At 42.8% G+C, this 22,063-nt stretch overlaps 1 protein-coding gene across 1 annotated transcript; it reads left to right on the forward strand.

Annotated features, from left to right (window-relative positions):
* Window positions 1–1,994: 1,994 nt before the first annotated feature.
* On the forward strand, window positions 1,995–20,849 carry nid1a (nidogen 1a). Its single transcript, XM_083897933.1, has 20 exons — window positions 1,995–2,268; window positions 5,381–5,671; window positions 5,751–5,977; window positions 7,116–7,438; window positions 7,528–7,668; window positions 8,140–8,391; window positions 8,686–8,886; window positions 8,997–9,230; window positions 9,411–9,548; window positions 11,093–11,221; window positions 11,361–11,504; window positions 12,910–13,029; window positions 13,918–14,145; window positions 14,809–14,981; window positions 16,337–16,463; window positions 16,572–16,743; window positions 17,426–17,583; window positions 17,671–17,794; window positions 18,474–18,586; window positions 20,268–20,849. The coding sequence occupies exons 1-20, from the start codon at window positions 2,065–2,067 to the stop codon at window positions 20,396–20,398; spliced, it is 3,630 nt and encodes a 1,209-aa protein (XP_083754059.1). The 5' UTR covers window positions 1,995–2,064; the 3' UTR covers window positions 20,399–20,849.
* Window positions 20,850–22,063: the final 1,214 nt, after the last annotated feature.

The raw sequence follows: 22,063 nt of genomic DNA on the forward strand, positions 1-22,063 counted from the left end.
ATGGCTTTTCAAAGTGTTGTTCACGGATCACTTCCTTGTTCTTCTCCCTATAATGTTACATTACTGCCTTCTTCTTGTCTTTTGTCCTCTTGTCTTTGTTTTCATTTGAAAATATTATATAATGGACCAAACTGTTGGTCAAGAGGACAGTATATACACTCAAGACTAGAAACATCCTATATTCGAATGTCATCGAAATGTGTCTGACAGTTGACGTCTGACCCAAAGAGTTTGGACGGCTGACTGAGCGTCGAACAGCTCCGGATGGAAAGCGTGCTTACCCTCAGCATGTCCCTCATTATTCCAGCTGGAGTGGACCCTGATCGCCACAGCGACATGCCTCAAGTGATTAGTGTACGGTACAGTGCTCCGCGATACTGTCCTTTACATAATGTTTTAATCAAACCCGCCGTGAGGCTCTGTTGCTGGTAAGTGGTCCATGCTGTGACGTCCGTGCTCTGATGGGACCTTGGCCTGTTTCCAGACCTGCCAGGGCAGTGGTGTTGTGCCTCTGAAGTGCCTCAGACCTCACACACACACACACACTCAGGGGACACTGCACAGTGTTGTCCCCAACCTTAACCATAACCAGTGTTGTCTGTATTTAAGATAAATGTGATCAAAAATAGGATTTTCAATGGTTTCCAAATGGACGTTTTCTGTCCTTAGGAACAAATTAGGTTTGTTTTAAATCTGGCACTGCAGATAAACTACCAATGCAATCAAAATCACTGTTGCTGCCAATCATTGACCTATCTTAGGGCCTGATAATGATAACACCAAATACTCCTTGAATTGTATTTTATGTAAATTATTGTAGTTTTTTTTAATAGAAAAACAGTGGCGTTGTGAGAACAAACTGGCCTTTAAAGGGTTAAAATGTCAAAAATATGATTTATTTTTCATATGTATATTTCAGGCTGAAGTAGCTTTAAAAGATTGACTCGTTTAAAGTGGGAACAAATATGAATCTATAATGTTTTTACAGCGGTTTTTGGGAAGGTGGCGTTTTCTGCCGCAAAGGAACAAATTGGGAAGTTTTTTGTGTAGCTTAGCCATTTTAGTCAAATTTAAAAAACTGAGAAGACCGTTCTAAAGTTTACCAAAAATTAATATCCGCTGGACAATTTGAGCTATATTCATTCAACACAGACAAAATGGCTGAACAATTAACAACGGAATGACAGGAAATTGCCCCAGGAACTATTAAGGGTTAAGAACAACATTCACATATCTGTACTTTACTTTGTTATTTATATTTCTAGCAACTTTTACTCCACTACATTTCCTCAAACTATCTTTTTTACTCATTACTACCAAAGAAATTCAGAAGAACAGTTGGTAATTATTATGGTCTGTATTTATATAGAGCTTTTCTAGTCTTGATGAGCTTTTTTAATACTTTTACGTCACGTCAAGTACATTTTATATCAGAAAATTACTTTTAATACTTAAGTACAGTAAATGTCATGAACTTTATGGGTTTTACTTAAGTAATAGTATTTAAAAAGTGACTTCAACTTCTACCAAAGTCATTTTCTGGTAAGATATTTGTACTTTTACTCAAGTATCTCTTTAAGGTCCTTTATACAAGACTGACCATACCTAATGAAAGCCTAACCCTAACCACAATTCCAGTCTTAACCCTATAAGCTTAACCAGTTGCTCAGAAATTAGATTCTGCCTCATTAGGACCAGGTTTTGTGTTTCCATGAGGGCTACTGCTATGAGTGAGCTACGCGCACAGTCACACTCAGTATCTGGTGCCAAACTGAGCCTGCAGTCTAATCCACATCGAGTCTGGAATTTGTTTTAGGACAAACATAAGGAGAAAAGTGTAGGCGACTTCTAATTTCTCTCCCCCCCCCCCAGCACCGATGGTTTATGAAAGCAACTCTCGTCGCCCCCTCACTCAACTCAACTCAACTCAACTCCGCCCCACATCTTCCAAAAACTCTGCCTGGACTTTCCTCTGTGTGTGGATCCCGTGCGTCACTCTCCTGTAACCTGTCTGGGACGAGCCAGAGCCGCAGGAACCACTCGACTGACGCTGAGACAAGAACAATGGGCTGGCAAGAGCGAGGATGGCTCGCCTGTGCGAGTATTCTGGGATTTGTGGCCTCGGTGCAGAGCATAACGAGGGGAGAGCTTTTCCCCTACGGTCCGAGCGCAAGAGACGAGTCACTGGAGCCGGGGAATGACCAGACGCACCGACTTGAACTGGACAAGCCAGTGTTGTTTTATGACGGCACTTTCCACAGCATCTTTGTAAGTTGGCGCACTTTCATTGTACTTCAAGACAAACGCGTGAGATTGACTGGTCACTGCGGACAGTACATAGATCTTGCGCAATTGCGCATTCGCACCCACAGAAAGCCCATACGCGAAAAGAGGTCAGCGATTACCACATTTAACAATGCCTGGAAATCGTTGAACATATCTGGCGGCAGACCATAATATTCACAACATATTGACTCACTCTATCTGGCTTTATCGTGTCCACGCATTCTTGCAGCTTTCCCCCCGGAGGTTATCTTTTTACTCTTGGCACCAGGGACCAAAGTACTGGAAGAGCCTTATTTTGTAATCCATCCCTAAACAACAGTGTGGTCGATGAGAGATGCTCATTAGAAACATTATGAGTTAAAACACTTTATGGTACAATATCAAACTAAACTTCATTTGCAAACTACATTATTATTATTATTTATTATTATTATTATTATTATTAGGGTTCGAGCACGACTGTGCAAGAAACCTATTGAAACTGAAAGAGTTATTATTATTATTATTATTCCGCCAAATGAATCGCCTTTTTGAGGCCTTTCCCATGCCCAAAAACTCACAGATTTTTGCGACCACGTCAGGCCTGGTGAAAATTTACGTATTTCAAAGGTTCGGTGAAAAAGCGTGGAAAATTGGAAGTGGGAGGGGCTTAAAAGTGACGCAAAAAAGTGCTAGTAGGTCATCTCCTGTCGGGTTTAACGTAAATGAACGAAACTCGGTACACATGTTCATTAGGTTGAGCTTTAAATAAAAGTCGATGACAAGCGTCCTGGGAATCCTACGGGAAGGCCGCCATCTTGGATTGAAGGCGAAAACGGCGGCGTTTTTGGCGAATTTACACCATCGCTACAAAATCTATCTCCTCCTACAGTCTTTGAGCGATCACCTTCAAACTTGGGGAGATCACTGTGGACAAGTTGAGGAACAGAAACAATTGGAAGGATTTTTTAAATATCGTATGGCGCACGAGATAGGGGGCGCTAAAGTTGGCGAAAATTCAGGTTTTTCGCCGCAGAGAACGAAACTCTTATAACTTTACAACGAAAGGTCCGATCGGAACCAAACTTGCTGTGAGTGATGATGGGTGGTTTCTGAAGAAGACTATGAAGAAATGGTCAATTTTGAAAACAGCGCCTCCTGGTGGTGGCAGAAAACATACGAAAATTACACCAGCGCTACAAAATCTATCTCCTCCTACAGTTTTTGAGCGATCACCTTCAAACTTGGGGAGGTCACTGTGGACCAGTTGAGGAACAGAAACAATTGGAAGGATTTTTTAAATATCGTATGGCGCACGAGATAGGGGGCGCTAAAGTGAGTGAAGAACGAAACTCTTATAACTTTACAACGAAAGGTCCGATCGGAACCAAACTTGCTCAGATTAATAACAGGTCAGGCCTGAAGACATTTATATGAAAATATTCAACTTTCAGCGCCCCCTGGTGGCTAAAGGCCAACATTGTCCGATCTGCAAGAAAATTGAAATGTGAGGCAAGTGAACTTCCCTGAACACGTTTACGGACACGACTTTCACCCACAGGAAGTCGGCCATTTTAAACAGGAAGTGCCCTCTAACTTTGCTGTACATTTACCGATAAGCACAGAACTTAATATGTGAGACCAGGGACCTGTCCTGAACATGTCTATGTAAAAATATTCAACTTTCAGCACCCCCTGGTGGCAGCAGATAGTATTACATGCACACGTCGCGATGGCTCCTCAGACCGACATGCGTGGGGACGCCGCTGAAAATAACTAGCCCCGCGAGCGGTGAATGAACGGGTTCGTGGGCGAGGCGAGCGAGGAGGCGTGGCACACGCCGACGAGCGCGCATCGGCTCGAACCCGTTCAGATCCGCTCGCGGGGCTAGTTATTATTATTATTATTATTATTATTATTATTATTATGTTGCCTGTAGTTTCCACTTGGAGCAGAGGGGAAATGACTTGAGGGAAAATTGAGTAATAGGAACATTTAGCTGAAAGCTGCACCATTGTGCTGGACAAACAAAACAGCCCTTTATCCTAGTGATTCTTCATTTTCCAAGAAAAGTGCTGCTGCATCTCTAATAAAGAGTACTTATTATGCACATCAAAGGCAGGACACCGGCTTTCTTTAAAGTTTGGTTTTTATTTGAATTTCTGAAAGTGCACTGAAAAAAGAAAATGGTTGACAATGTAAAAACAAAATGACCACCTATATGGATTGAGTTTAAATAGTTGTTTTGCTAACTTTTGGTTGAATTAAGGTGTTTTTTTGTATTTCAGTCTTATGTGTATAACAGGGATTTCAGGACTTGATCCCCTGATGTGCAGTGGCAAGAAGTTGTTTGAGTTGTTAGTTATTAACACATGAGGTTGAGATCCTTGTTGTAATAATTGGTCGAAGGGGTTAAAGTTATTTTTACAAAAGCAACAAGGCTTTACCCCCCCCCCCCACCTCCCTCTGCAGACAAGATATTAAAAATATTTTTGTTATTACTCATGTGTGAATCTCCTCTGAACTCTTTCTGCCCTGCAGGGGAACAGTACTGCTTTTCACACCAAACCCTCTTCTCTTGATCATTAGGAGGTTTTATTGTCTGAGAGTATACTGTATGTGCTACGTTGAGTTATTTACTAACACTAATGATCTTTGTGTCAGTGCGATCGGAATTACTGATCCTTTTTCCCAGCCCCTATCTTCCATTTTGGCAGGAAGTCTCTGTAATGAAGATTAGTGCATAATAATCTCTGGGTTCTCCAGGGCTGTTCGTCAGGGGCAGGGACAGGAAACAGTGGAATACCGGCCAGGAATAGTGCTCTTGTTTTCCTCTGCTCAGGAAGTGGAGGAGCCCCATGTGCAGAGTGTGTGTGTGTGCGTGTGTGTTTTTGACATGAACCCAGCTTTCTTTTTTTCTTTTACGAGCCTTGCATGTGTTCACATTGGACCTTTAAGTGTGCGAAATGTGTGCTAAACGGCATCTTGTTTGTTCATTAGATCATTACGCTAATGAGTCTGGAATAAAGCTCAAAGTGGGTCAGACTGGCCTGGATCTGCCTCGGCTTCCACATCTCGCTATGCCATCACCAACTTGAGTTTTTTTTTTTTTCAGATCAACACCAATGGATTTGTTGCCACAACAGAGCCGACGAGCGAGTCCACATATCTCGGCAAAATGCCCTCAAAGTTTGGCATGATCGCCGCTCTGCAAGGAGACCTGGACACAAGCGATGGTGTGGGGAAGGTCTTCTTCCGCCAGGACTCCAGCCCTGATGTTCTGCATCGGGCAGCGGAGCACATCAACAGAGGCTTCCCCGACGACGACGAAGTAAACCCCACCCATGCTGTGGTCATCACCTGGGTTGACGTCGCCACTCACGAACCTCAAAACCAAGACAAGAAGGTGAGCATTCTCATCTTTATTGAAGTGAGTTTTGGAGAAACTGACAATTAACATCCTCTGTTTTTATTTTTTAACACAGAGAAACACCTTCCAGCTGGTTATTGCATCTCTGGATAGGTACTCGTACGCTATTGTCCTGTATCCAAGGGATGGGATCCAGTCTTCTACCTCACCTGCAGAAGACGGCAGTGTGACCATGCATGCTGGCTTTAGTAAAGGCTTAGTGAGGGGTTTTCTGTTTAACACTCAGGGGCCATACTACCGCACCACCACGGACGACCAGGCATCTGTCAGGACACTAGCAGAGTAAGTCCACCCAGTCAACACAACAACACCTGTTCCTTGACTTTAAAGAACAGCATGTAAGACTCTGTATGGGCACGGTACGTGCAAAACAGACTTTCCTTCCTTCAGATGCCGAAAGAAGCGTTTTTAATATTAGGGAATGAATAATGTTAAAATATTAGCATTTTTTTAGAATGTTACTAAATTTCTATGATTTTTCTAAAACTATTTTACCCACATCCCACTAATGTAATGTAAAATTGTTTCCCTGACTTACAATTCCGTTCAAAAGTTTGGGGTCACTTAGAAATGTCCTCATTTTTGAAGCAAACTCTATTTATTTCAATGAATATAACATTAAATTAATCAGAACTACACTCTATTCATAGTTAATGTGGTAAACGACTATTCTAGCTCCAAACGTCTGGTTTTTAATGGAATATGTACATAGGTGTATAGAGGCCCATTTCCAGTGTTCTAATGGTACATTGTGTTTGCTAATCGCGTTCGAAGGCTATTGGATGATTAGAAAACCCTTGAAAACCCTTGTGCAATTATGTTAGCACAGCTGAAAACAGTTTTGCTGGTTCTTGTCAATGTCTTCACTATATTTTCTATTCATTTTGCAACTCTTTGGATGAATAAAAGTGTGAATTTTAATGGAAAAGACAAAAAAAATTGTATGGGTGACCCCAGACTTTTGACCGGTAGTGTAGTTTTTGACCGGCGCTGACCCTTACACTTACAAGTGTGCTGATGTCATCACGTTAGATAGTGGAAAGCAATAATTCAACATACATTAAACATCCATCCATCTTCTACTGCTTTATCCTCTACGTGCGGGTCACGGCGGACGCTGGTGACAATCCCAGCTGACATAGGGGGCGAAATATGGGGACAGGTTGTCAGTCCATCACAGGGACTCATAGAGACAAATAACCATCCACTCTCACACTCATACCTACAGTCAATTTAGAGTCTCCAATTACCCTTATCCCCAAATCTGAATATTTTTGGACTGTGGGAAGAAAACCCACACATGCATGCAAACTCTAAAATGTTACCATTGTTTTCAGTGAGGGCAGTATGTCAAATTAACATTAACATCCTTAATCCTTAAACATTTTTTGCATAACACCTTTAACCCTCATTCTCACAGGGAAACCAACTCTGGCCTGCGTGGTTTGTGGGTGTACGAGATCGGTACCTCTCCCTTCTTTACCAACGTGGACCCCGGTGTGGTCACTGACCTGCCCACTGAGGCCACGCCTCCCGAAGTCTATGTTGAGGCCACTGACGCCACTGAAGAAAGGAGGCTCATGCACGAGAATGGACAGGTGGTCGAGAATGGACAGGTGATAGAGTATCCACCTTACGAGCCAGATGAAGGGCAGATTGTGGTCCATCCCGTCCAGTACCAGCCACATCAGCCGAGCAACCCCGAGGTGGTGGTGGTGGAAGACACAGATATAAACGTAGATGGTGAGTTCACGCTGTAAAACTGTTTGATCAAGAGAATTTAAAAGATTATCGTTAATTTAATCCGTCATCGTGCTTTTCCATGTTTTCAGTGTTCTCGTACAACTTCGGGACATGTGCGAACAACAGAAACAAGTGTTCCCAGTTTGCCGACTGCAACGACTACTCCAGCGGATACTGCTGCGCCTGCAAGCCTGGCTTCTATGGGAATGGGATACAGTGTGTGGCAGAGGGTACAGAATTTAAAATTGTTATTTTCTTTAAGTTTAAATGTTTAAAATCTCAGCTATGAATGGAACATCTCCGTAAGGACTCCATTGCTCTGCGTTTCTAATTTTAGTGGTCACTTGCTAATTTAAAGACAGGAAAAACATTGATATCTAACATCCTGAAACAGCTTTGTTTTTTAAATGTTATGTGTAATACCTGCTGTATAACAGCCTTCAGCAAACATCCAGGTTAAAACAGTTGAGTGAGACTTTAACTTCCAGAGTCTGTTTATTTTCATGAATTCTTAGTAATTGGCAAACGTGGATGTGTTTGGAACGCATCTGTAACTCGGCCGCTTCCACAAGTCTCCTCACAACTCAGATGTCTGAATATAATTCGAGCAGATGGCTACAAAAGCCTTTGAGTAAAGCCCTGTGCACAGTGGTTGCTCTTCTCTGTGATTAACTTTGATGGTCTGGGTTAATTTCTTGCAGGAAAGCCACAGAGGATGAATGGTAAACTGCATGGAAGAGTGTATGTGGGCAGCTCTCCTTCGCCAGTGGAGTTCAGCAGTAACGATCTCCACTCGTATGTTGTCGCAAACGACGGCCGATCGTACGTCGCCATCAGCGACATCCCGCAGAACGTCGGGCCCTCGCTGCAGCCGCTGTCATCCATCGGCGGCGCGATCGGGTGGGCATTTGCTCTGGAGCAGCCTGGCTTCAAGAATGGCTTCAGTCATATTGGTGAGGCGGGAAATGTTTAACCGGCACCTTCTAATCTAACATTCACTAGCTTTTCAAAAAAATCTTTCAACAAATCTCAGTGATGCTACAAGAACAGACAGCACCAGATACAAATGAGTCAACACTGAACAAGCTGCATTTTTGTGTCCAGCTCACTTTGCCATGCAGCTGCAGTGTTACTCGCTCTTTCCAGCTGAATTCCCCTCACATTACCTCAGCTCAGACAGATGGCGCTAAGCCAAAGTTCATCCAGGGCCAGGGTCTTAAAGTTAACCTCTTCTTCATCCTCTGAAGGGGGGGAGTTCACACGGCAGGCCGAGGTGACCTTTCTGCCAGGGAATGAGAAGCTGACCATCAGACAGGAGTTCAAAGGTATCGACGAGCACGACCACCTGGTCGTGAGCACCACCCTGGAAGGCCGGGTCCCTGAGGTGCCTCAAGGATCCACCGTACAGGTCGAGGCTTACTCTGAGATCTACCAGTACAGCAACAACTGTAAGCTACAGCATGAACAAAGGTTCCCGAGCCTTTTCAGCCTTTGAAATCATAACAAAACCCTTTATTAAGTGAATGCTGAGAAGTCTATTTTTTTTTTTATCTTGCAGTGATCACCTCCTCCTCCACACGGAACTACATCGTGAACTTGCCCGATGGCACAGCTGACACCAGGACGTATCAGTGGCGTCAGACCATCAGCTTCCAGAGCTGCCAGCATGACAGATCTTCAGGAGACATGAAGCCTACACAGATGCTCAGGGTGGACCAGATCTTTGTCATGTACGACCATAACAACGAGCTCATCCGGTTCGCCATGAGCAACAAAATCGGGGACGTCAATGGTGAGGAGATTATTCTTGTCTTCCTGTTTTGGTTCTGAGCTCACTTCCTTCCTGAAATGCAACATAAAACAACATCCTGATGATGGTTTTTAATCAGGGAAGTGAGGTCTGCTGTTGTTGTTACTGAATTAGTCAACGGGATAGTAACAAACACATCGTCTTCATATGTTCACTTCTCAGGAGGGCAGCCGGAGGAGAACCCGTGTTTCACAGGAAGACACGGCTGTGACACCAACGCCGCTTGCCGACCTGGAGAGGGAAACCAGTTCACCTGCGAGTGTGCGTCTGGCTTCAACGGCGATGGCCGCACATGTTATGGTAAGAGCGATACAGGAGATTTGACCTGCATCTGTTGGACGATGCCAGCTGTCATTACCACTGGTGCAGACCCATTATGTGCTGCGTGTCATTGTCTATTATCCTCTGAATAGGAACAATTCACAGCAGAGAAACGCAGCAATTCACACAATGAGCAAGCACTACACTCTTAGAAATAAGGGTTCCAAAAGGGTCCTTCTACAAGAGCTAAGGTGCCACCTGGAACCATTTGCTTCTGAAAAACCCAAAAAAAGGGGTTTTCAAGGGTTCTTGGTAACACTAATGGTTCCAGTAAGAACCATTTTGATCCAGAGAACCCTTTAAAACCCCTTTCCTGAATAAAGGATTTTAAAAGGGTTCTTGGTGGAACCTTCCAAAAGGGTTCTCCTATGAGGACAAGCCGAAGAACCTTATATGGTTCTACTTAGCAGTTTTATTTCTAAGAGTGTAAGCATCAGAGAGAAAAAAACTCACTTATAACAGGTAACAGGAAGTAGAAATCTCTGACTGAACCACACTCAAAAATGTGCAGCCATCTGCCTTGGGGTTCTACTTGGATACATTTGCTTCTGAAAACCCCTTTCCAAAAGAAAGGGTTTTTCAAGGGTTCTTGGTGGAAACCTCCAAAAGGGTTCCAGGTGGAACCTTAATAAAAAGGTTCTACGTGGAGCCAAAAAGGGTTCTCCTATGAGGACAAGCCGAAGAACCTTATATGGTTCTACTGAGCACTTTTATTTCTAAGAGTGTAGAAGTGAGACCATAAACTCCTCAGGAATATGTACGTAAGAAATAGACATTTTCTCATTCAAACGGAATTCTTTTTTGCAACCAGAGTCGTCACCCTGGTGGCTACGGGGCCGGATCATAATTACCACATTCTGCTTTTGTGGAGAGCTTATATTTCTGCCTGTGCGTACATGCCCATGGTTCATACTGTAAACGAGGGTCCGCGTTGTCAGTGTAGTGCAGTCATTTTTGTCGACCCTTGTCCTGCCGTGATCAAAAGAATGGGGTCCTGAAAGTGAGGCAGCTAAATGGAAAAGTGTCACATGTGCTTCTCCTACTGTGAACTGTTCAAAATATGTGCCGTGAAAAAGGCCCATAGAGTCAATGTAGATGCCATTTTCTGCTTTTAAGTAAATCATATTATTTCAACTTCTGTTTAGAGCCATTGTTTAATTAGCTCAGACTTTGTAAAGCCTTCCTTCCTGGGGAACTGTGCAATCTTACCAATTAGCGGAGGGACTCCCACATGGAAAACAAAGTGCCCCATTTTCCCAGACAACATTCTATAGGACCAATGCTCTTTTGCGTTTGAGGCAAGACAGGAAGCTCCTTGTCACATACAGGAGAATGAGGAAGGAAGTATTTCAGACAGACGCTATCTTCAAGCCTTTGTAATTAAAGAAATCTAATTAACCTCTGTCGCCTGATCTCTAAACATCTGATAACGAAGGACACTGATGTGACTTCAAACTCAAACGTCGGCCATGCGTGGCAGTTTTTTATAGAATATGATAATTGACTCTTGTCTCCTTAATCAGACATCGATGAGTGCAGAGAGGCCCCTCAGACCTGTGGCTTCCACGCTATCTGCAACAACCAGCCGGGGACCTTCCGCTGCGAATGTGAAGATGGATATCAGTTTGCTCGGGATGGGCAGACCTGCATTGGTAAGTGGTGTTTGTGTGCTGCCAAATACAGCTGCAGCATATTTCAGAAAAAAACTCTGTCTGTTTGGAGTTTATCGATGTAACAAATTGAAGTTTATTACACATAATGCAACTTTCTCACTTTCACTCTTCTCCTCAGAGGTGAACCGACCCGTCGATGCCTGCGAAGAAGGGACCCACACCTGTGACAGTCCCGAGCGAGCTCAGTGCAGCTACACAGGAGGCTCCAGCTTTATTTGCTCGTGTCTGCCAGGATTCATAGGAGACGGACGAGTCTGCCAAGGTATAACAACAACATTGTTAGCAGTTATTGAAGCTGATTAAATTACTTGAAGTGTATTATTCACATTTCTATGGCTTTAGCGTGTGTGTTTTTGTCATGATGTGAGATTTAAAGGACCATTCATGTGTGTACTCTACAGTTTAATCTAAAGATAGTATACGTATGTGTCTTAAAATGACACGATGTGCAATTCATTAAGCAGCAGCTTGGCCTGACTGATGCACGAGGATGAATAGTTAATGTTAAAGAAGGAACAGAATCTGAAAGAATATTAAGTAAAGGGAATGAGATTTAAGACTAAATCTTGAATAATAGAATTATTATTGAGTTGATTTTATGATTAAAGGTGCATTATGTAATAAATCTAAAGCAACTGGCCATAAAATCCTCCTAATATATCACAGAGACTCAGGAATAATGTTCATATAACAAACTGAACTCACCAACAACAACAGTACAGCCAAAATATTTGCATTAAAAAAAATATTTTGTCATGTCATGTGTTTTGGCATGTGGCGCCACCTACCGCCGTCTACCAGTCATTACAGTCAGTAGAGTCTCAGCTGCCGAGCAACCAGGGGTTGCTAATTACGTCAGAAAACGAAACCTAAAAGACCTCGGTATTTTGAATTTGAATGTAGTAACCGTTTTTGGCCACATTCTTACATATGGCACCTTTAAACGTTTTTCAAACTAATTAAAGTGAGTTATTTGTCATATGTTAACATCATTAATTAAACACATGTAATACACTTCAGGCTTCATAATGTGAGATTTGAAAGTTGCCAGACATTAGTGTTCCTTTTTTTATTTTTTTGCTTGTTTTGGGGAAAACATTAGCTGACAAGGAAAACATTCTGCCAACGATTGGAGTTTTGTAGCCTCAGGCAACAAAAATGTTATTTACATTTCTCCTGAATCTTGGATGTCAGAGCATCCTTTGTTAGACGAGGGCTTTATTGAACAAAAACAAGAATCTGCTGAAACTAGTCGCTGCACAAGTGGTTCGATTTTGATCCAAAGTCACGTGTTTGTTGTTGCGACGTTCTCGTCAAGAATGACCCGTGTCATCCTCCAACACAAGTAAACACGTGGACATTTAAACGCTGTAATTATTCAAACATCTGCTCAGTGCGGGGGAGGTGAGACGGTGTTACGTAACACATGTGTGCTGTTTGAGCAGTGAAACACGAAAAGCAGATGGACGGTTCTTATGTGGAGGTTTGGCCGGTGCGCCCGTTTTAAAGTTTCCGTTCTTTCCTCGTCTTTGCCAAATGTTCTGCTCTCTGAGGCCCAGACCACACTGTACACAGTCCACATAAAAGACAACAACAGATCGGACGCTTGGAAAATATTATATGATGGGTTTTCTTCCCCTCACTTCCCCTCTTCTTCTCCCCTGCAGACATAGATGAGTGCCAGCAAGGCAGGTGCCATCAGGATGCTGTATGCTACAACACCGACGGATCGTTTACCTGCCAGTGCAGGCCAGGTTACTACGGCGACGGCTTGTCCTGCTCTCCGGGTAAGTCTGGTACAGCGCCGACTCTTTCTGACAAGCAAACCTGACATTCTACACCTGGATTCTTTTATATTCAGTCATGCAATATTCACTCTGTGGTGGGTTATTTTGGTTATGTGTCATTGGAGTTCACTCAGGTGATAAAGACTCACCGGCCAATGCATTAGGTAAACAGGACGCCTAATAAAATGGCAGCGGTGGCACCTGGTGTGGTTTTCATGTGTTTCATGCTTCGACATGTTGTGTGTTCAGAAACGGTCCTCTGCATACTTTGGTTGTAGCAAGTGCTTATTTGAGTTACTGTTGCTTTTCTATCATTTAAAAAAGAACAGTCTGGCCATTCTCCTCTGACCTCTGACCTCTAGTATCAGCCTTGGTAGATTCCAAGGCCAGTTCCTGAAATACTCAGACCAGCCCATGTGGCACCAACCTCTAGCCATGCTCAAAGTCTTCTTCTCCATTCTGACGTTCAGTTTGAACCTCAGCAGGTCATCTTGACCACGTCTTCATGCCTTAAAGTATTGGGTGATTAGATATTTGTGTCAACAGGTAGTGGTAGTAGTTGTAGCGGCCACTGAGTGTTTATTTCCACTCACTATATTAGAAAAACGGCGAAGGGATCATTTTCATTCACCACACCGCTCGCTGCGTTGTTTATTTCACTTGGAAATTAGTTCCTTGTCAGAGCGCCAGTTGGAACCTGTTTTTCATTTTCTGCTGGATCGCTGAAAGAATTTGTCATACCTTAAGGTATAAGGGATGTGGGAGGGTTTTTTTTGTGTTTGTTTGGCTGAATTTAAAGCAGAGGACAAAATGAAATATAAATGAGCTGAATGAATAGGTTTCTGTGGTCTTAATGGTATATTCTGTTTTTAATTTCTCTTCTCTCAGGCAGGACAAAAACAAAATGTGAGACCCAAAGAGAAAATCTCTTGGGTGCCACAGAGTACGGTCCACGCGGTCCTCGTCCTCCAGTTGGACAGTATGTCCCCGCATGTGACGAGAACGGTGCCTTTGAGCCGATGCAGTGTCATGGCAGCACGGGACAGTGCTGGTGTGTGGACCGAAATGGACAGGAAATCCCCGGGACGCGTTCTGGACCTGGCAGCACACCACTGTGTGAGTACATCATCAAGGAGACATATTATGCAAAATCAACTTTTTAATAAATTTAATACTTATATTTAGGACTCTGGAGGCCCTATGAGTAGACAAAGTGTGAAAAAAGATGACTCAGCTACGTTTTTGTGGTCCGCCTCACCCTAAGTACAGGAGCGTGTGATGTTGACTTCCACACTCATCACAATGATAAATTCCTGGAATTAAAAAAAGACAAAGTGTTCTATTCTTGGCTCCACAGTGCAGCACAGAGTGCTACACAAACTTCCAGCCTCAGAGGATTTACATGTCCAGTGGATACATTTTATATATGACAGCAATGTGCCTGCTAGATCGCTTTTCCAAATGCTTACTGCTGTTAGCTGCTGGTTAGCCTCTGTGACGCTGACGTAATTTCCTGTGTCTCATTTGCATTTAAAGAGCAGGCACTCAAAACTGAGCGTTCTGAACAGGGCTGTTTTGGCAGGGTCATTGAACTGCTGTGGTGCTTCATCCTTAAGGTATTTTGACCAAAGCATGTCACAGACATGTTCATTAGGACACCAGGGAACGAGGTTAACTTGGAGAATTAGGGTCTAATATGTCTACTTTAAGAACAACAGGACGCAAAAATCAGAAAAGCTTTAATTTAATATTTCTTCTTTTTTCTTTTGTCATAATAAGGCATCGACCACGGTGGCGTGTCACCACCTATCGGGCCCACCCCTCGACCCGATGTCCACCCCCTGCCTCCAGGAACTCACCTCTTGTTTGCACAGAGCGGCAGGATAGAGCACGTCCCGCTGGAAGGTTACGATATGAAAAGTGACAACGCCAAAACCGTCCTCCATCTCCCTGTAAGTTTTTGTTTGTCTTTAATGAGAAGACTGGATAAGCAGTTTGAGACCGATTCATTTTTGTCTGGTGGTGTGAACTTTGAAATTCAAAAGGAACTTTAGGTAACACTTTAGATTAGGGAACACATATTCACCATTAACTAGGTACATACTAACATGCATATAAGTAGCATAGTAGCCCTTTGTTAGTAAATATTAAGCACATATTAACACCTTATGTAGGAAAAGGTGTTCTTTATTCATGTTGTAATAGAGGTAGAATAAGGTGTTAATATGTGCTTAAGGATTACTAATAAAGGGCTAGTATGCTACTTATATATGTTAGTAAGCATCTAGTTAATGGTGAATATGTGTTCCCTCATCTGAGGTGTTACCCAACTCTATTTAAGGTGTCTACAAGTCATATATTTCCTTTTAAAGCCGTGCTCAGCAGGATTGTTGGTTGATAATTTAGTCTCATCTGCATCTTCTGTTCTGAGCCCCTCCCACAAAATACAAAACATGGACAGAGACACACTTCATATGCAACAGAACCTCCAGGGGAATCTCTTTATCTCTGACACTCTTCCAATTGAATAAATTTTTTTGAGGTTGCTTTGCAGGGTTGGCAGTTATTGCCAATACTAGAATAGTGGCCTTTCCCACATGCAGCTGCTTAATATAACAGCTAATATGAGTCTCTCTGAAATGCACTGTGATCAGACTAGGTCACTGGCCAGACTGACTTTCCCAAGTATGTAAACAGCCTCAGGGAGAAGCAGAAATCTCTCTCTCTCTCTCAGATCACTTCATTTACATTATACTGAGAGTTTATTGTGGAATTATTGCTCAATAAGGCCAAAAAATGTTGTCTACTCCAGTTTGTTAATATAAACATTATCTCGGAGAGTTACTGTAAGTCGGCCTTTCTGTTTATTAACAGGTCTGCAGTTAAAATGCGTGTTATGATGTGACTATGATCATAAAAAAACACTTTTTTTTTTACTGACAAACAAATGCCTCTAAGAGCTCCTGATCTAATATTTGCATTCTAACTGCGATTTCACCAATTAGCTGCGAGCGTCCGAGGCTTGCACTTTATTGGATGCACATGGTGACATTCACACTAATTGCTAACATCAGTCAGACATCTCTGGAATCACAAGCTGTATTTCCTGTTACGCTGATCTCTAAACCAGCTGGCCAAAAGTCTGGCCCGCCGCGCTCATGCTGAGTACTGTTTTTTTAGATTTATGTCTCGACGTTAATGTCAAAAAACACACACACACATATGCCTCATGTGTTTTTTTTATCCCCTAAACACTCTTGTTTGAACTGAAGTGCACTTCAAAGTTTGCTTGTTGACCCTTCTGCAGGGGAAGGTAATCATCGGCGTGGCCTACGACTGTGTGGAAAAAATGGTCTACTGGACGGAAATCACATCTCCTTCGATCAGCAAGGCCAACATCCAGGGAGGAGATGCTGTTAATGTCATCAGATCAGGTAGCCTCACTGCTCACTCTTCCGTCACTCCACATTGTTTTTCAGCCATTTATGACGCAAGAGAAAGTAACGAAATAAACTGATGGAGACATTTTATCCTCTTAACAGATCTGGACAGCCCCGAGGGTATCGCCATCGATTACTTGGGCCGGACGATGTTCTGGACAGATTCTGTGAGGGATCACATTGAGGTGGCCTCCCTGGATGGCTCTCAGCGTCGCGTCTTAATCGACTCTGACCTCGTCAACCCTCGCGCTATTATCACCGACCCTCCTAATGGGTCAGTAAAACCTTTCCGCTTTGGATTCTTTAACATGAAAAGTAGATTTACTGATTTACAAAAATGGGAATGGTAACATGTTCTAAGGAGACATATTATGCAAAATTAGCTTTTTAATATGTGGGACTCTGGAGGCCCTATGAGTCGTCAAAGTGTGAAAAAAGATGACTCACTCGTGTTTTTGTGGTCCGCCTCAGTCGAAGTACAGGAGATAAAACACGCGATGTTGACTTCCGCACCAGTGGTACGTCACAATGAGACGTTCCTGGAATTGAAACGCGAGAGTGCAGGAGAGTATCCGGAAGAGCGGAAGTACGCAAAGTGTTCTATTCTTGGCTGCACAGTGCAGCACAGAGTTCTACACAAACTTCCAGCCTCAGAGGATTTATGTGTCCAGTGGATACATTTTATATAAGACGGCAATAATTATGGCTTTTCCAAATACTAACTGCTGTTGGAATTTGCTCATATCATATCTTAACAAGTAAGGATTTGAGACAACCTTAAGGGGATCTCAGAAACCTTTGGCTTCAGCCCCAGGTTTAGCTGCTGTCAAAGACAAAGTAGAATAACATTCATAATATGGCAGCAATTTGAATTCCTGTGGGGCTGAAAGATATTCAAATCTAAATGATAAATGGTACATCTTAATCTAAAACCTACACGTTTGTTCTCATGACAGCAATCTCTACTGGTCCGACTGGAACCGCGACGCCCCCAAGATTGAGACCTCATACATGGACGGCTCCAACAGAAGGGTTCTGGTGAAGGACGATCTCGGTCTGCCGAACGGACTGACTTATGACTCTCAGAGCTCTCTGCTTTGCTGGGCAGACGCAGGTACTGCGTAGACTTCAGACAGATGACTCATCTGTGAAATGATGTCTGTCTCGTGATTAGTATTAAGTCTGATTCTCTTGCCTGTAGGCACACATAAAATGGAGTGCATGCATCCAGATCGCGGCGACCGCAGGAAGATAATGGAGGGACTTCAGTATCCGTTTGGAATGACTGCTTTTGGCAAGAACATCTACTACACTGACTGGAGGAGGTCTGATTTATTCCATTGTCATAAACTAACTGTGCTATTGAAGAGGTTATTACATAAACATGTCTTTGTAAAGATGTTACTCACTACAGCCTGGCTGCATTTGACAGTGGAATTTGATGTTTAAAAATGTATTTTCAGCATCAAGGAGTTAACATACTGTTGCAATATAAGAATGAAGGAGGGGGGTGGGTCAGAGGTCAAAAAGCTCCCCTCACTTCAAGCAAGAGCCCTTGATGTTCTCCCAGACTCTGACTCTTCCCTGAGTCTGTATGTGTATGTTAGCCACTGCAAAAAAAAGTGGGGGTTGGGGCAACTGTGTGTGTGTGTGTGTGTGCGTAGGTGGGGTGAGGAGGCATCTTAAAAAGTGGCAGCTGCTTGCAATTTCTCAGCCTCAGCGTCTTTGAGTGACCTGCCCAGGGCCTCTCTGTGATCTCACCAGGCCTGTAGGCTGACTGGAGAAGGTTGAGAGGTGGTGGTGGTGGTGTTGGTGGGGGAGGTGCCACACTTCAACAGTTTACAGCAAACTATGCCTACTATGCCTACCCCCTTACTCATTCTTGACATACTTTATACATAGCGTTGGGGGGGGGGGGGGGGGGGGTGCAGCAGGATGCAGACATTTCACAAGCTGGGATAGTCCTGGACTTCTTAACACTTGTGCTGACTTTGTTTACAACAGGAACGCCGTGGTTGCAGTAGATCGCTATGCTGCCAAGGAGTCGGAGGAGTTCCAGCCACAGAAGCGGACCAAGTTGTACGGGATCACTGCAGCCTATGCCCAGTGTCCTTCAGGTATTAAACCAGGACCACATGTTCCCCTTTGAAAGGCCAATGTCTAAGTTTAAGTAATATCTACTGTAATATTGAGACTGTTTTACTACATTTGCAAGTAAGCTCTTACTTCAAGACGCAAAAATCACATGCAACCTCCACAAAGCAAGACCCTTCCCTAAAGGACATATAAAAGGATTATTTTGCAGGAGACATATTATGCAAAATCACATTTTAATCATTTTGATACTTATATTTGGGACTCTGGAGGCAAAGTGTAGGCAAAGTGTGAAAAAAGATGACTCATGTTTTTGTGGTCCGCCTCAGTCAGTACAGGAGATAAAACACGTGATGTTGACTTCTGCACTCATTGGGACGTCACAATGACACATTCCTGGAATTGTTGTCTCGCGGAGCTCCGCTTTGTCCCTAAAAAACGCATAGTGTCCTGCAAAGTGCAGCACAGAGTTCTGCACAAATTTCCAGCTTCAGAGGATTTACGTGTCCAGTGGATACATGTTATATATGACGGCAATGTGCCGGCTAGAGTCGGCAAATGATGGCTTTTCCAAATGCTAACTGCAGTTAGCTGCCGAAGCCTCAGTGGCACTGACGTAGTTTCCTGGGACTCATTTGCATTTAAAGAGACAGGCACTCAAAACTGAGCATTCTGAACAGGGCTGTTTTGGCAGGGTGATTGAACTGCTGTGGTGCTTCATCCTTAAGGTATTTTGACCAAAGCATGTCACAGACATGTTCATTAGGACACCAGGGAACTTGGAGAATTAGGGTATAATATGTTTCCTTTAACAGTGGACTCACACGTTCAATTCAAATGCCTCTCATTACTTTACTTCCAATGGAGCTGAGTCAAGTGTTGCCTTCACTTCGAGTGCGTCAGCAGTTGAGAAATGTTCAACTTCCCAAACGTCCGTGTGAGAGGCAGCCAATCAAATCATGTTTGCTCAAACAATACACAGCCCTGATGGAGCGCTGGGACAAGCTTGTTCTACCCCTTTACCGACAGTCACTGTTAATCTACTACCACGCAGGCCTGTTCACTGGACGTATACTGTATGTGTGACGTTCTATGTTCAACAAATTATCCGCTTATTGTATTTGTATTGCTCGTATTTTCAATTTCTCTCAATACACACAAATGTAACGCACACAGGACTTTTAAGAGCTTTTCAAGCGTTTGAAGTATTACATCTGACACTGATGTGCAGAACAACTAAAGAGCCATTCTTAGAAAAAGCTTGACCTCTGTCCACATGGGGGCTACCATTGAATCTGGCTTATAATTCATTCTCTTCACTCCTCGGCCCAGTTTCGTGACCTCTGGGCCCTTCCTTGAAGCATTTTGAGAGCGGCGTGCAAAGCTGAAAAATGGCATCCTTTACTTTCCTCTACCTGAAAGTAGCAGGAGGAATTCTGCAGCTAGTATTTATTATTTGGTGAAAGGAAGACTGATGTTCCTCTGCAGCACCAGGCCTCATCCTCCCTTCTTGATAAGGCTGCGTGTATGAAGCCAGGGAATGTGGAGAGGGGTCTCCAACATCTGGAGTTTTTAACCAGATGTTTCTTTTCAATGTGCTTGTATCTGTTAAACAAATAGCGAAGAAGCTTTTTTTTCCCTGCTGCACCTCGTGATTTATTTCCCCTGCTTTAACGATGTTTGTGTTTTTACTTCCTCCACCAGGACAAAACTACTGTGCTGCGAACAACGGCGGCTGCACTCACCTCTGTTTAGCGACGCCAAGCGGCCGCTCCTGCAAGTGTCCCACTAACGCGGTGGGTGTGGGCTGCGTGGAGAGAGACGGCGGGTACTGACGCGATGACACTGTTTGGATGACAAATTAGGAGCCAGTCAGCGTTACTAAACTATAGCTGCTGAAAAAAGCCACTGTAAACCAGAGGTAAACTTACTGTGCCTTTTATTTCTCAGTGTTATGCTTATTTACTTCTTTTTTTTTTTTTTTTACATTTCCCATTGCCTTAATAAAACACATTGGCCTTTCAAAATTGTAAATATAGACACTTTTTTTTATGTTGACTTATTTCCTGAGTGCACATGAACTGAGAATAAAGCTCAAGGGATAAATAATTTAATGTGAAATTCATCACAGCAGCGCATGACGTCATCTCATGTCAGCTGTGTTACACTGTGGCATGTTTGGATTATCCCAGAAGTCGTCTCAAGGAAGTAAGACTGAAATGTCTGTGCAAGTTGGTGGGATGGGTTCACATGCTGGGCAGCAAAAGAATAAACATTTTTCTAACATGTCTGTCTGTGGATTCAGTACAATGGTAGAGACACCTTGTGTTTACTCGAGTGTATTGCATATGCATGTCAGGAGCTGCAGGGATTTTTTTTTTCATTGTACCAGCTGGTTATGAACCAGATTGTATCATGTAAAAAAATGTAGAGTAACAAAATGTGTATGACCTACATGACCTTTAAAGACACATTATTAAAAATACAAACAAAGAAGTGTCGAACACTCAAATTAAGGGTTGAAAAGTTGCAATAGAATAAATTAGAACAACATTGTAGTGCACTGCAAAGTATACAATAAGATGTACAAATTTAGAAAGACAAGAGTAATAAAATAGATATTTATATTTATTTACACTTAAAGATAAATTATGAAGTGTCACTGCAGCAGTTATCTAATACACCAGAGAAATATTGAATCCCAGTGGTGCTGCGTTTGTCATACTCCACTATGATGTTGCTTGGCTGATTTGTACTAATTAATGAAAGGTCAACATGCATTTATTTTTTAAGAATCTATTTAATTGTAATTGAATAAAATGCCCGCACTTGTGAGAAAAAACACTGACCAAAGCAGCATTTGTGGAATGTCCTGTCTTGATTATACTGAGCAAAAATAACTGAGATTAATAATGTTATTGCAGTAATTGATCATTTCTGTAAATTACCTCAATTACAAATTTTTTTACAGAAAAAAACATGTTTCCAAGGACGCATAATTGTTTTATCAGTGAAAAACAAGACTCTTAATGAAATAGAATCAGAAAAGTCATGAGGTCCTGGAGTGACTGGAGAGATACAGGCTCCCCCTTGTGGCTAAAGTATAAATCACGAGGACTATAATTGTGTTGGTGATGTCCAGTAGAAGTCGCTCACATTAAATATTAACACATGTTCCCTAACATGATTATCCCAATGATGGAAATTTACCAGTCAATGTATTGTGCGTGCTATTTATCGTGATACAACAAAATCGTGATATGCATCGATTATCAACGCAATTACTCAAATATATATTAATTGTTTTTATTTGCTTGTAGGACAAAAATAAAAGTGATCATGGTTTAATAGTGATACAGATTTTGTGCACTATATATAAATACGTATTTTTGCGTCCTGGCTGAGCTGCATTGAAGCAGCAGGCAAAGAAAGGGGCGGTACTGTTGTTGCCTTGCAGTCGACGCTGAGGGCTAAAATACACACAACACTCTGCTGGAAGG

Source organism: Microchirus variegatus (assembly GCF_963457635.1).
Source record: "Microchirus variegatus genome assembly, chromosome: 11".
Taxonomy (NCBI): Eukaryota; Metazoa; Chordata; class Actinopteri; order Pleuronectiformes; family Soleidae; genus Microchirus; species Microchirus variegatus.

Bases quoted from the DNA above. Each gene is read 5' to 3' on its own strand.
- nid1a (XM_083897933.1), top strand. From the start codon at position 2,065: ATGGGCTGGCAAGAGCGAGGATGGCTCGCCTGTGCGAGTATTCTGGGA. The intron at 11,505-12,909 runs GTATAACAACAA...TCTCCCCTGCAG, and splicing joins AGACGGACGAGTCTGCCAAG to ACATAGATGAGTGCCAGCAA. The intron at 16,744-17,425 runs GTCAGTAAAACC...TTCTCATGACAG, and splicing joins ATCACCGACCCTCCTAATGG to CAATCTCTACTGGTCCGACT.